Source organism: Labrus bergylta, chromosome 14 (genome assembly GCF_963930695.1).
Source record: "Labrus bergylta chromosome 14, fLabBer1.1, whole genome shotgun sequence".
Taxonomy (NCBI): domain Eukaryota; kingdom Metazoa; phylum Chordata; class Actinopteri; order Labriformes; family Labridae; genus Labrus; species Labrus bergylta.
Window position 1 is genome coordinate 13,949,116 of NC_089208.1, and position 14,934 is coordinate 13,964,049.

Here is a 14,934-nt window from a genome sequence, read left to right on the forward strand (position 1 = left end):
TAAAACAAATGCTATTCTCTACTTATTTGGCTTATTCTTTAGTTTGAATTTTTTTGCTGTAAATAATGAAGTCTTTGATTTCCCAGAAGATCCTACCACGTGGAAGACAGAATGGCGAAGTGAAAAAGAGAAAAGGAAACTAATCTAACATTTTGTGTCCATACAAGAGAGGAAAGAAGCAGCAACGTTTTGGCTAAGAAGGTTCTTTGGATCATCTTCTCAGTTTGATCCCCTGCTCCTCCACTCCACATGCTGGAGAGTCCTTGTTCTTGGGCTCAATGATGAAGCTGAAGTGCTCCAACTATTTTGTTAGTGATTATTTATATGGTCAGAAATTTAAACCACTTCCCAGTTGCCCAACATGTTCGGGTCATATCGCTGTTTAAAAGGAGCCCGTGTAACCTATGAAAACACATCAAAACTCTTTCCCTTCTTGGTCCACTGACAGATTCCTACTAAACAAGTAATGATAAACTCTGAGTTTAATTTAGGCTCATGCCCAAATCACATGTTCATAATTTACTTTGGGGATCCACAAAAACTGGACATGCTATCTTAGAATCAAAACAAAGAGGGCTGACTCAGTCATGAGTTGTTTTCCAAAAGCTAATTATACTGGCTGATAGCTCAGATACACCACCAGCTGGTTGTATTTTGCCCTGTACAGATTAAAAGTCTGATCATTGCTCATTCAAATATCAGTCAGTTTTGTTGGTAAAGATGCATTCTATTAATCAGCCAAGCTTTTAATTCATGTATGTTCTTACCCACCTGATATAAAGCTCCGGGCTTATGACACATTTTGCAAATGGACAAATAAAGAAGATCAGTGCTGGACTAAGAGAGGACTGATCTTTCCTCTCAACACTTTTGCTTAGACAAATTACCACAAGGTAGAACGAGTTGCAACAGAACGCCACCTTCGGCTCAACCTATCTAAGCCTGAGCACCTTGTCATCCCTCCCAGTTCCTCTATGCAACCACAGATCGATATCCAGCTTGGACCAGCCACACTCATACCCACACAGTCTGCCTTGGAACCTAGGAGTCATGGTTGATGACCAGCTAACATTTAAGGTTTACAAGGTCGTCTCAATTTGCCCTATACAACATCAAGAGGAACAGAGCCTACCTGTCAGAGCATGCTCCACAGCTCCTGGTACAGCCTCTTGTCGTATCACTCATGGCACACAGTAATACACATGTGCCAGTACAACCTGAAACTGCAATGACTATTTGACCACTTATAACTTCCCAGAAACAACTGAGGCCAAATAAACAGATCTCTGTTTCCCCTCAAAAACAAATATCTCAACTTATTTCTGAGTTGTGTTCACGCTCAGATAGTCTGTGAATTGATGTGCTGTTTTTTTTCACAGACTTGCATACCCCTTTAAATATCAGCTGTTTTTTTTTTTTTTAACCTCAGACTGTGTGTTGGTCATCAAACCACCAGATGGCGATGTAGGACAAAACAAAACAAAACAGATTGGATTTGCCTAGGTTCATGCTGCTTTCAATGCTACCGGGAATATTGTTTGTTTAATCTATTATCCCAAAGTTATAGGCCTTTTCCTTTATATTTTCAGCTGGGAAAGTGTCAATTTTCCTTTTATTTCATTTGATTGCTACGCCTATTGCATTTAAGAAAAATAATTTTGTGTCATTAACTTTATTTTTTGGGGAATGACAAAAACATTCACTTCATTACTTTAGCTGGGCTATCATTCATATATCGAGATAAACAGGGATAAAAAAAAAGAAGTATTTTACAAATTGCCTGTACTTAAAAAAACCCCCAAAAAACAATAGGGTAGCCTATTATTAACATAATAAATAAACAACATATAGGCTACGTCCAACCTCCTTGCGTGAGTAAACGTGAAGCCCTTAAAAGCATCATTAATTCGGCTTCCACTTTGGCAAAACAAACGAGACTCCCAAAAAGAACAAAAAAAATAAAATATATCCCCCTAGCGGCAGCTCCAGCGGCTGGTTGAAGCAGCAGCAGCAGCAGAAGCAGTAGAAGCAGCAGCAGCAGAAGAAGAAGAAGAGGCTCTGTGTTTGTTTGGATTAGGGGGTTGGGCTGCCTGCTGGTAGGAAACCGCCGCCAGACATCCAGTTCGTCCCCGGCGGTGCAGCGTTGCTTTCCCGCAGCCTCAGCAGCATCGACTCCGCAGCGCAGCCTCCAGCCTCACCTGCTCCTCATCTGCGCCTTTCCTCCGCCTCAGTCCAGACACAAACACTGCAGCACGCAGGGAGACGGACGGACAAGGACGACCGGCTGTAAGTTACTGCTTTTTTGGGTTATATGTTAGTTATTACAGAGAGAGGTGGAGGTTTTGCTATTGGTGGATGTTAGATTTTCTCTGTGGTTTCCTGAAAAGAAATAGTCCGAGATACGTTTAGGTTGTAAAGAAAATGTGCCGTTTTGGAATTTTTGATTCTCTTCAATCGCATGCTCCCGATTTAATTATCATGGATCGAACAAAAATCCCAGTCATTTGCTTACGTTTATCCACATTCGTTGCGTAGGCTACTTTATTAAAGCTACATTTAAGTTAAATCACCATTCATATTACATTTTGAGTTAAATTAGAATCATCCTCATCAAAAAGCCATTTGCTGCCAGTTTTCTTTGACCTGAAAAGGCTGTGAGGTAAAAGTCATCTCCCCCCCCCCCCCCCCCCCAACACCTCCTCTTCCATTCAGGAGCAGTCTTCAGGGAAATAAGGGAATATATTGAAGGTCGGTGAAAGATGGTGAAACTGGGGAGTAATCTTCAGGACAAAGGGGCCAAACCTGTGAGCGTGGAGGACGGCTTTCAGAATGTGCCCCTCATCACTCCTCTGGATGTTGGCAGCCTGCAGGGCCAAGCACCTGAAAAGGTGAGCAGCCCCCACAGCCTCAGTGATGTGTGTTTGTGTGAGATTTCTTTTTTTCCAGCTTGTTTGTGCATCTGTCTGTTTTTCTTAATCTCCTTCTGTTTGTATTTACTCTGTGTTGTTGACCTACCATGTCCCCAAACCCTCTTATGCTGAACACCCCACCTCATACAACCCCCCCCTCCCCCACACACCCACACATTTGAATTCATTCACAATTCATTCATCTCAGCTGTCACCCGGCCATGTCCTTTGTTTTTCTATCTGAGATTAGGAGACAGATTTGGTGCCAGACAGACTGTCATTTATCATTTGAACATCCCAGAGTAACTGCACCGCAGCTTGTTAATCCAGTTACCATGGCGGCAGTGCATGGCGGTGTTTCCATGTAGGTTTGGACAGAGAGCTGCACTGATTACACATTATGAAAATCAATGGTATTAGACAATAGTTAGGCTCATTAATGCTCATTCTGAAAGCATCTTATTATGGATGTACTGTGTGACAGTGTTTTGTTCATTTCAAGGTTACTGTGTAATGATTTAATTCAGCGGCTTTATGTGTTTCATATTGCTGCTCTGCATTTACTTATTATAGATGAATGGATTTGATTCATCATCAAGTCCTCATCAGTGGGTTAGCTTGCATTATATTTAGTAACACAAGGGTTATAGCACTTTAGAATTCAAACCAGTGGAATGTCAGATATATAGAGCTTTAAACTAGAGTCTGTTTGGACAATCAAATCAGATTAGCAGGAACACAGTTTAATAGATACTTAATAGAAAAAACAAATAAGAACCAGGTTTCCTCTGGGGAATTTACACACTTACAAATCTCTCTCTATCCTCAGAAATTGAGTTCATTTTACTTCTGAGATTTGGTATCAGTAAAAAAAAAAAAAAAAAAGCCAAATCATTAAATCTTTATTTAAAAAGCACCAACACAACAACATGTCTCTAATGAAACTTCAGTTAAAGAGCAGGTCTAGATTGTACTGTGTGTTACATTCTTTACAGAGACCCAGAGCTAATCAACAATTAGCAAGCACTTGGCAACAGTGGCAGTGGCCAATTTGGGACAAGGAGGTGGAAGTTGAAATGGAGAATAAAAAAATGTTGCTGTCAGGAAAAACTTTGGACTTTAATCGGAAAATAGTCAGACCGAAGGGGTCGTGAACAAAGCCATTGTAAAATTGGTTTTGATTCGTCTTTGAATCAGTTACTGAATAGACAGAACTGATTTTTGATAAAAAGTCTGATACTGATTCAGCAATTTATGAAATGTTTCAAGCATGAATGTCAAACATCATTTGATTTCTCTGTTTGGTAAACATGAAGGTAAGGCTTGCCATATTGGAGAATTAGATTATTCAATGTCTTCCTCAGAAACAAAAGAGAAGGCAGACACAGCTTTTTTGTCTGTTTAGTAATTGAAGGTTACAACATGCTGCTGGGTAGCTTAGAGCCAAGAATGAATCAGTGAGCTCTCTATCAGTAACAAAATCCACCTACAAATGCCTTTAAAGCTCACTAATTAGCAGAATATTCTTTTTAAACGGACATCAGGAATCACTGGCTTCAGCCAAGAAAGAGCCCAGCAATTACACATCAATAAAACTGAAACTTGTCACTTTTACATTTAGGTTGATTTTAGATTGAAGCATAAAATCTAAAGAGTTTGCTTAAAATATGCTGAAGTGTAGATATCATAATCTTTAAATGTTTACAAGCTCCAGCTTTCAGTCTTTATGTTACTGTTAGTGAAACTTAGCTTTCCTTCTGGCTCCAGCAGAACATTTTACAGTAAAGTCATAAGTGGTAGTAGACGTGGTGGTCATAAACTGTAAGTGGTAGCAGTGGTTCAGAAAATAAGTCATAGTTTTACAAGTATGGAAACTATACCCAAAATATCTGTTCTTTAAATCTCTTTAAGTTTTAGACAGTTGCTGGCACCAAAAAAGCCCACCAGGCTCCAGAAGCTTGGGCTTTTTTTTTTCTTCAAATGTTTCCTTGACAAGTACTTTTCTGATTCAAAATAAGCATGAGTCAAAACTTCAATCCTTTTCAAAAACGCCACCAAAACAGCTTTTCTTCTTATAAAAAATAGTGAAATGATTCAGTGATAAACAGAAACAGCACACGTAAACAATGTGAAGATGATGGTCGATGGGGCCTTCATGTGACATATTTTTTTATACAGTAAATGAAGCAAAGGTGATAGAATTATGACCTAAGTCACATGTTGCGTACACTGTAAAAAATGTTCAACCTAACCCTCAGTATGTATTCTGCTGATGGAGGCACAATCTCTTTCCATTTCATATACCTGCTAACTGGGGAGGCTTGTCATTCACTTCATCCCCCCCCCCACACCCAGAAGGCTTATACTGTTGTACAGGCATGTGAACCTGTGTGTGTGTTTGATTGACGAGTCAGTTCTGTCAGCAGCCATCAGGTCATAACATGACTTTTATGGAGCTGTCAGTTATTTTACACTGATTAAATCACTCCCACGAGACTGGAGAACATGTCTACATTTACTGTGCTCAAAGCTGCCATCGTGTGAAGATTATGCCACACATCTACACACACCTCTACACACACCTCTACACATCACCATGGCAGTGTACTGTGTGATTGATGTCCAATGGGGATATAGCTTGATTACCTGAATAGGTATAGTAACAGAGACAGAGAATAACCTGGGTGAAGCATGATTTCCTGCGATATACTTTTAAAAAAAATATTTTTGTCTGTGACATTTAAAGAAAAAGAGGTCAGTCATCTCAGCAGGCTGTTTTGTTGACTATCAGTGAATTTTTAGATGCCTCAGGAGACGCAGGCAGAAAGATTGCTGTTTCTTGTTGCTTTCTGAATCACACCCTGACAGCCAATGAATGCAGATTCTGTATGCATGCTCGCTTTCTCCCAGGACTGACAAATTGTCGGTTCGGCTTGTGCATAATCCGGTTGAAGTTGTCCATTCTTAAAGGCATTAGTGGGGAAAATGTCTCTTTTAGAAATCGTTATGCAAATGCAGATGGATCCATTTGTTTTTACACGGGACAGAGTGGGAGTTGTAAAGGTCAATTTGCTGCTAAATCTTGAAACATGTCTCCTGCTGTGAGTGTGAGGATTTGTCTCTCTGGAAAGTGATGTGTGAACAACACAGAGGTCAACAGAAATAAGACTGAAATCTGTGACTAGATGTCAGAGTCAGCGAGGCGTTAATGAATGCTATCACACACAATCATTACATCTGTAGACGACAAGATCAGCAAAAAGGTAGGAGGCACCGCTTTGTCCACAGGGGGCACCAAAATCAACATTAACTGTAGGATCCTCACTTGGAGATGTTTTCATGGCCAACTTGTTAGAAACCAAATATAAAAAAAAAATTAATATAATATAATAACATAATCAGATAATAATTTTCTTTACAAAACCTTTAACATTAGTGAACATTAACCAACTTGAAGCAAGTTGCTAACTGGCTCCGTGCTCTAGCTGGTGTAGACCAAGTCGCCTCTGCTCTGCTACATCTGAAAACATCGCTTTGATGGCAAAGAATAAACACTGGATTATAAGGCCTGACAGAAGAAAACAACGAGTTTAACTTGGAGCTACATATTTTCTGTGTCTTTATATATGTACATTGTTTATATTTTAATATCATCCAAAGCAACTCTGGGGTCAAAGACACTGAAGGAAGCCAAACCCATGGAGTTCTGTCCCTAAACCTTTATACAGTGTACATCAGTGTTATCTTTTAGGATGAAAATCTTCTTTAATCTCTCTGAATTTAAGTTTGTTGTTTTCGTCAGCTCCGCATAGATGCTGTTCATTGATGATCAGCTTTGAACTGGCTTTGAGAATCTGATCTGAGACCAGTTCTGTCCTTTAGAGCTAAAGCGAGGTTTATAGGGTGATGTGACATGACTTGTACCCCAGATCAGCAGCTTTACAGACACACAACCCCGGCTGTTTTTCCCTGATCCCACCCAATGACTGAGTGACCTCCCCAGCTACAGGGTTACCAAGGAATATCTGCAGGGGCGGGATGAAGTTCACACACATAGAGACACACACGCACACACAAACACATAATAATGCTGCTGTGGGCTGCAGAGGCTGAGGCATTAGAGAGGGTATTAGATTTGATTCCATCTGGGCAGGGACGAGTCACAGCCACCACCAGGTCACCAATATCTTGATTGGATTGCTGCAAGTTTGAAAAAAAAAAACCCCAACAACAACAAGACGCCGAGGAGAGTGGAGAAACATAGAGATTGTTAGAGTGATAGATCATTTCTTTTAGTTCTTTCTCTCCCTGACATCAAAGCTCGGGTACAAAGACCTGCTTCAAAGGCTGTGACATTCCCTGTTTGACACATCTCCTTAAACACGCGTGTCCTTTTCTTGTTTCTCTCCAAGTGTTTCCTTTTGGAGCGGCTTTTAAGTCTCATTTAATCTTAATAACTGTGTGTTGTTCTTGTCCTCATGAATTTGAAAGGGCTTGCTTTGAGTAGGATGAAGAAGAAAGATTTTGTATGTGTTGTTGCGACAATGCAATGTAATTGCTCATTACAAGATGAAACATCATCTATGTTTAATTTGGCAAATGATCATAAATTATAGCAGACCTATTTGTAGATGTATCTGGCTGGTTTTGCTTTGAGCCAGTAAGAGTAACTGTGACTCCTGAAGTAAACAGCAGTTACCCAACTAATCATCCATACTTTATTCTACGTGTCAAACTGGGAAAAGTGCTCATTAGAGCTTCTGAAACCTAATGTCACTTCTTTACATTTCTTCTCTTGTACAACAGCTCAAAACCTGAAGATCCTTTATACACCTTTATAAATGACAAAGAAACACACCATATCTGCACAGTGGAAAGCTGGAATAGACAGATATTACAAACATTTGCTTGAAAAATGACTGAAATAATGAATCAGCTATGAAACAGTTAGCAATTATTGACTAATGGACTAATGGACTAATCCTTGTGGATCTAATTGGTACTATTTTAAGAGTCAGAGCTTTATCATATCTATAAATGTAAAAATAATAAATTAATAAAATGATATACATCAGTCAGTCAATTGTTTGGTCTGTAAAATGTCTTAAAATGATAAAGAATAAACATTTCAACAAACTCCAAGGGGACACTTCAATTTTCTGTCTTTGTTAGAACAACAGCTTCAAAACCCCAAATAATTCTGTCAACTATCACAAACAGACAGAAAATTATTGGCATTTTCACTGATTATTGGCCCCAAACTGATTATTAAAAAGAACTTTCTGAACTGTTGCTCCTGTAGTTTATATTATACGATTACTGTGCAATCCAACATCACTGCAGGCCTGACTCTTGTTCCTGCCTGCTGGTTGAACCATGTTTCAGTCCTGCTCCTCAGGACTTTGAATTCAGCTGGTTTATATTCTGTCTGTGTAGAAAGATATTGATTTACACCTCCAATGTGGAGGGAATGTTAATAACAGAGCTGTACTTACCTGAATCAAGAAAGAACCAGCCGTGCTTGTCCAGACAGACCGCAATTACTTTTCCTGGACCGAGCCGTGTGATTGATGTTTAGTTAATGGTAAAAAAAAAAGCTTTTTACTATAGTCAATATCCATACAATAATAATGAATCAAATTACCATTGCGTATTTGAAATATGTCCCTGGTTTTGACAAAATCCCATTCCGAATTATAACCCAACTCTTCTGTAGCTCTACTGTACCTTTAAGCACTTTAGCTCATTGTTTTTGTTGCCAATTTTACAGGCAACTTGTGTGCAATAATCAGCAAAGTTTTAAAAGTCTTCTGAACGCTAAAGGCTTGACCTGATGGCAGACGGAGAGAGAAGCTAAAGCAGCTTAAAAATCGAAAGAGTCAGATGTTTGCCTTTTATTTTGAGTTGGTGGAGACCAAAAACAGAGCTTAAAGGAGTATTGTGATTTGGACTTGTGTGGCCACAATCACGACTCAAAAATAAAGTAAATGGTGCTTTGTGGTGCTTATATAAAAACAAGTGTGCTCATGAGCATTCTGCTGTCCCAGAGGGGGGGAAAAACAATATATGATTAGGAGTGAATTATAACAATAATACTTGTGTTTAACTGAATATAATTTTAGAATCAGATATTTTAGTTTATGTCTTTTCAGCAGAGGTGTCTAATTTATAGCAACCAAATCCACATTCATGAGCTCAAGTTTCACCAACAGAGCTGCCACATTGATGGCTCCCCCCTGGTTTTTTATATGAATTTTATTCACAGTTTTATTCCACTGTGGAATCAAACATGTCAAATCTGTTGGCTTCTGCCTTACACGCTGAGTTTTTCACCAAAAACGGACTCTCCTGCTGCAGCTCAGTCTTTTAGCGTGAAGTATGAAACCACAATCTGAGTGATAACAGGTCTGGGGAATAACTGGGGAAGGCAGAGAGAAAAGAAAGGTTTGGAAAGTATTTCCACAGGGAATACCAAGTCTACGCGAACACTATGATTGGAGACAAAACGATGGAGAATATGCTGGCTGAATTAGATGAGCTAAAATGGACTTTTCTAAAGCACACCTTTCTTTACTTCAATTTCTCATTTAAATGATCATGTATTCATTTAAATACGATACTATACACTTTATTGTCCCCATGGGGAAATTTATCTTGGACTCGTAGTGATGCCAAACATTCAGCTGCTTCCACTCGAATCAATAAATAACAGCAATAGAAAAACCACATCGGCACATAAACAAACAGGCACATATCAATACAGAGCAACACAACATTTATTCCACATTACCCATATCCCACAAATTCTGCAAAAACACAGCATGAGAGATAAAAAAAACAAAACAAAAATATGACTATGAAAACTTAAACATCTCTTTAAAAAGTCATTAAATCCCTTTTTTTAAGCCCTGTAAGTTTCAAAAAGCTGGGGTGTCATGTTGTTTGTGTGTCATTTCTCTACACAGAAGTAAACTGTGGAGCTCTATTACACATCCAAAATTGACTCTCTGATAGTCATGAAAGTATTTAAAGGTCAAAGTGACTCAAGAAGTTTGCATAAAATAAATATGTCTAATTGAATATCTGTAAATAGATTCTCTCAGGAAATTGCACCAGCGGCTGTGCTTCTGTCTGTGCCAGAATAATTTACCTCCCACTGATGTACAAGTCCCTGTCAGTCTGAGAGTCGCATTAAAAGGTCACAGTGAGTGGAGGAGTGTACATGAAATGAAGTCTACAGCCATGATGTGAGGCTGTTATTCTCACTGTTGAAGAAAAACACATTAATTAAAGTATAAAAGCTGTATAGTTGATTTAAAGTTTTTCATAGCATCAAAAATGTATGAAAGCATCGCCATCATAACCAGACCTCCATCCAAGTGAAGGAGTAAGAACACATTGCTTGTTTACATAAACACAAGTTTTCTTATATATTACGATGAATTCAGACTTCTGCAATGAGTTGGTTGTGAATGCTCAAATAGAGATGCTGATGAAAATGCAATGAATTGCCTTGCCTTCATTTTTTATCTGTATTTGCATCCATACAACTAACAAATTCATCTCTATAAATACGTGTTGAAGAATCTGTATGAATTTCAACCCTATAGGTTCTTAGCTGCTTTTTACCGTCTTAAGTTACAGGATGTAACACCAGGCCTTTGTCAGGATATCTTTAGAAACTGAGTCAAGGGTTGTCTCCACACAATATTGTGATCAATTTTCAATAATATCTAATAAATAAAAGCACAACTTGGCATCAGTGAAGTCATTTACTTAAAAAAGAATGGCAGTTTTTGTCTTGTGGCTATTCACAATGATGAAGCCAACACTTTGATTGGGGTGCATCTCAAGTACAAATCAGGGAACAAATGTGAAATGAGATTAAAATAGTGTTTTTAGCACTGTTCACAATTATATGCAACAAAAACTGCTTTAAGCAATGCATCAACTAAATTAATAAATAACACCAAAAGCAGATGATCCAAAGAGTTACTCTTAAACACAAAATCTTATCTCGCTGGTGATGGAGTTTCAGAGGATTAAGAATGTGGTATGGTTCAAATTTCTGTTCTTGGAGGATATTTTTGGGAGTCATGAATGTCTTTACATAATTTCATGGTAAAAATCCAGTATTTGTTTAATCAGTCTGAACCAAAAGTTGTCAGGGGGCGTACTGTAATTGCGATTCTTAAAGCTACACAATTAGTGTGACTAGAAACAAACAGAATCGGATCATATAAGTACACATAGCCTAAATCCATTGGGGGAAATCACAAAGGCAAATATGGGGCTTGCTGTGTGGAATAAGATATGGGCAAGTTTTAGTTTTGATCCTATTCCACCCTGTTATGTGAAATGAGCAGCTGTAACCTTTATATGTTTTAACACCAAGCTTTATACCCTCTTGGGGTTAAATTGTATATATATATATATATATATATATATATGAATGTTTTCCAAGAGAGTATTTGGTCCTGTCTTATCAGAGATGGTTTCATCCAAATTAATAGATTTCTATGAGCTGCTTTCAGTTTAAGGTCTGTGTTAATGAGGTAATGTTGATTGATGGCTACTTTATGAAGTAATATGAAATTAAGGATCACAAAGTACAGGCAGGGAAAGAGTAATGAAGCAGCATAACACGCCACTATGTTTAAACCCAAAGGCTCTTATTGTGAAATGAGTCAGAGAATGGGTGAGTTGATGCAAAAATTGAGACATTAGTTATTATGACTATGACAAGCCTAATGCCTGGTGTTTCTCTCATCCTCCTCAGGGTTCTAATCAAATCCACTGTAGTCAGAACACCTACTGCAGCCTTCAAATGTTAGATAAGAGCTCTGTAGAGCGGGCTGCAGTTCAGCCATTCACAACGTGCAGCGGCCCTGTGTGCACAGCAGTTTCTGGCTTTGTCTCAAAGTGACGGAGAGCCGCTCAGAAGCTGCACAATTAGCCACAAGGACACAGAGACATTGTTCTCGCTCTCTCCCTCCACCTCTCCTCTGCCTCGCCATTTGTACAACTCTCTCTGGAGCCGCCCCCGTCCTCTGGGGAAATTGAATATACAGAGAATACACAAAGCAGCAGGGATTCTTTCTCTGTTCAGTCCATGCAGCGATAAGGGTGAAAGCAGCTCTGTAAGAGCAGCTCTTTTGTATAGTTAAGGCTGCAGTGAAAGAGGAGATGATGCTTAAGTTGGGGAGACAAGTTAATACAGGTTTTTAGGATTTAGGGTTAGGACTTTTAAATGTGGATTGTGTAAAGGTTGAGAAGATTATCCAGATAATTAATTGAAGGTAGGTAGATATGGACAAAATTCATGATGAATTACATGCTGAAAATAGAGAATAGCTAGTTTAGGGATTTGACTCTGTTACTGAACTAGGGTGTACATTGAAGAATGGTTTTTAATGAAAACACATCTATTGCACCAAAATTCCAGCAGATTTTCTGGATTGGCTTAACACACTTTTAGCTCTATTTTTTTTTATAGCTTTCATCTCTTTTCTAGTCTTCTGACTACTCAAAGAAGTGCTTTTACACCACAGGCCCTCCTGCCCACTCACACACTAATGGCAGAGGCTGCGATGTACGGTGTCCATCAGTATTAACTAATCCGTTAATACACATCTACACACCGCAGACAAAGCAACGGGAGCAACTTGGGGTTAAGTGTCTCACCAAAGGACACATCGGATATGTGGCTGCAGGAGCTGGGGATTGAACTTCCGATCTTCTGGTTGAGAGACGACTTATGTTACCACTGACCCACAGCATTGAAAATATCGCAATTTCATCATTTTTGGATGATAAACACTTAAAAAAATATTATTAGGCATCAGCCCAAAGTGAACATTTGTTTTATGATCTAGCAGGCCGATAAGATGAAACTTAGATTGTGTATACCCAACACAAGCTGTTGATTATCTACTGTAACTTCTTTCACAACCTTTAAAATGTAAGATTAAAATATGTTTATATGTAACCTTCGAGCTTCATTTGTATGATGATGTCTGCTTCTGGCTGTTGGTCATCACAATAAAGAATGATAACAATGTGTATTCTGCAAAAGAAGAGAACTCATGTCTCGGAAGTTGGTGGGGGGAAAACATTTAAATATATCGTTATTGTCTTTGGTAATAGGGACAAAATTAGTTGGTATATATCTGCCAATTGGATCTTAGCAAAATACGATATTATGCATTTCCTGATAAAGTTAGTTGCTGAGAAAGAAATACGGTTAAGATTTGAACATGAACTGTTTATTGTAAAAATCCAGTTAGGTAAGATAAATAAGAACATCCTCATTAAATCCAAGGGCTGCTTAAAGACTTCAACACTTGATCAGAAAACACATTTTTTTTTTCTTCTAAAATGACGTAGGTGGTGTGTAGAAATAAGACACGATTTGAAGAGAAAAAAAAACAATAGTGGATTTGTATAAAAGGTAGCCTCAACTGGAGTCTTCAAATGAACAGAAAATCCCAACCACTTTCCCAATCTAGCAGCTCCTTCACAACACACAGAAAAGTTGGAAAGTAGATAAACCTTTAGAGTTTTGGTGTCTCTCTCTCTCTCTCTCTCTCTCTCTGGGTCCCTCTGAGCCCTCTAAACCTGTTAGCTTGAGGAGTGTTAGACTGACAGTACTGGGGCAGAGCTGTAACTGCCCTTTCTCTTTTTTTACATGTAGCTTCCGGCACAAAGAACAGTGTTTTCCCTTCAGATTTTGGGGTCTTGGGTTCTGTGCACCAGACATCACTAGCAAACAGTGAAGCTCTAACAGATGCCTGGCACCAGTGTTTTCTTTAGAAGATCTATTATATCTGAGATCAGCCTATTCTTTACTGTTGTCCAGATTTAGTACAGAAACCTATGCTTTCATCTCTCCCTCTGTCCTTGCTGACACCTTTGTGTTTGGGCTGTGAACTCATCTCAGCCTCTCTTTTGAAAACTTCTTTGTCACGGCATTTCTGCTTTATCATACTTTCTGTGGAAAAAACGTCTGACCTCCTGATGGGTTTTCAGAGTCTGTTCTTTTGTCCCTTTTCAGGCTCGGTAGCTCTTATGGGGGTAAACTTTTCTTTTAACTCATATACCTCAAATAAACTCCAGACTACTGTTTTTAAATGAATAAAATGTCTAACTGACGAGGATATACAAGAAAATAACACTGTATGTAGTTTTGATTATGGCCTGTGAGCTTTTACCTGAGCATGACTATTTAAACTGGACATCATATTCTTTAAAAGAACGTGTACTTGTTCATTTTGATACAAGAAGGGAGGCGGTAAACACTCTTACCCCCTTGCAGGTATTAAATTATGGACGCAAAAACCTTTTTCAATAGGTTAATATCAATAGGTCTATTTTTTCATTTTCCATTTTTTTCCTGCTTTTTTTGGCACCTTGGAATTGTTTCCCAACTGCAGTGGTTATATCACGTGTTTATCATTTACATGATTCTGCATCTTGTTTTCTGCTTCCTCAACATCATTGTCTGTTATTGTAAACTGTGTCAAGACCTCTGAGGGTCCATCATTTGATATGACCAACCTTTTCTACAATATATTTCTACAATAACATCCGCCTCCACTTTTGTTTTTGTTTTTGTTTTCAGTTATCCCCAAGGATTAAACGGCTTAACTGTAACCTGTTTGTCTCCTCCCCAGGTGGTGGTGAAAACTCGCACGGAGTACCAGACAGAGAAGAAGAGGCTGAAGGTGCCAAAGGTGGAGGAGTTCACCATCAGCTTCACTGACGGTGTGTCTGAGAGACTGAAGGTAAGCATCTGAAACCTTGTTTTGAATGAAAACTAGGGATGTTGGCCTTCTGATCTGATAATCAGGATCCAGACTGGCCCTGATTCTAAGTAGAATGGGGATTAGCTTTGACGTTAATACAGTTTCTTTGTCAATGTCACCATTAAAAAAAGCATGTTTTCACTTTAAATTCATTAATCAGGGTTTTTGGTTTGGTCCCTATTGGCTCATTTCCTGGATTCTGTTTTGGAGGGGAAAAGTTG

At 38.7% G+C, this 14,934-nt stretch overlaps 1 protein-coding gene across 1 annotated transcript in view; it reads left to right on the forward strand.

The window, feature by feature from the left end:
* Positions 1–1,991: 1,991 nt before the first annotated feature.
* Positions 1,992–14,934, forward strand: part of nsg2 (neuronal vesicle trafficking associated 2) — a 38,828-nt gene continuing 25,885 nt past the window's right edge. Inside the window, exons 1-3 of the mRNA XM_020651108.2 lie at positions 1,992–2,286; positions 2,713–2,888; positions 14,582–14,692. Coding sequence (XP_020506764.1) covers positions 2,760–2,888; positions 14,582–14,692 — 240 coding nt within the window. The 5' untranslated portion in view covers positions 1,992–2,286; positions 2,713–2,759. The remainder of the gene's footprint in view (positions 2,287–2,712; positions 2,889–14,581; positions 14,693–14,934) is intronic.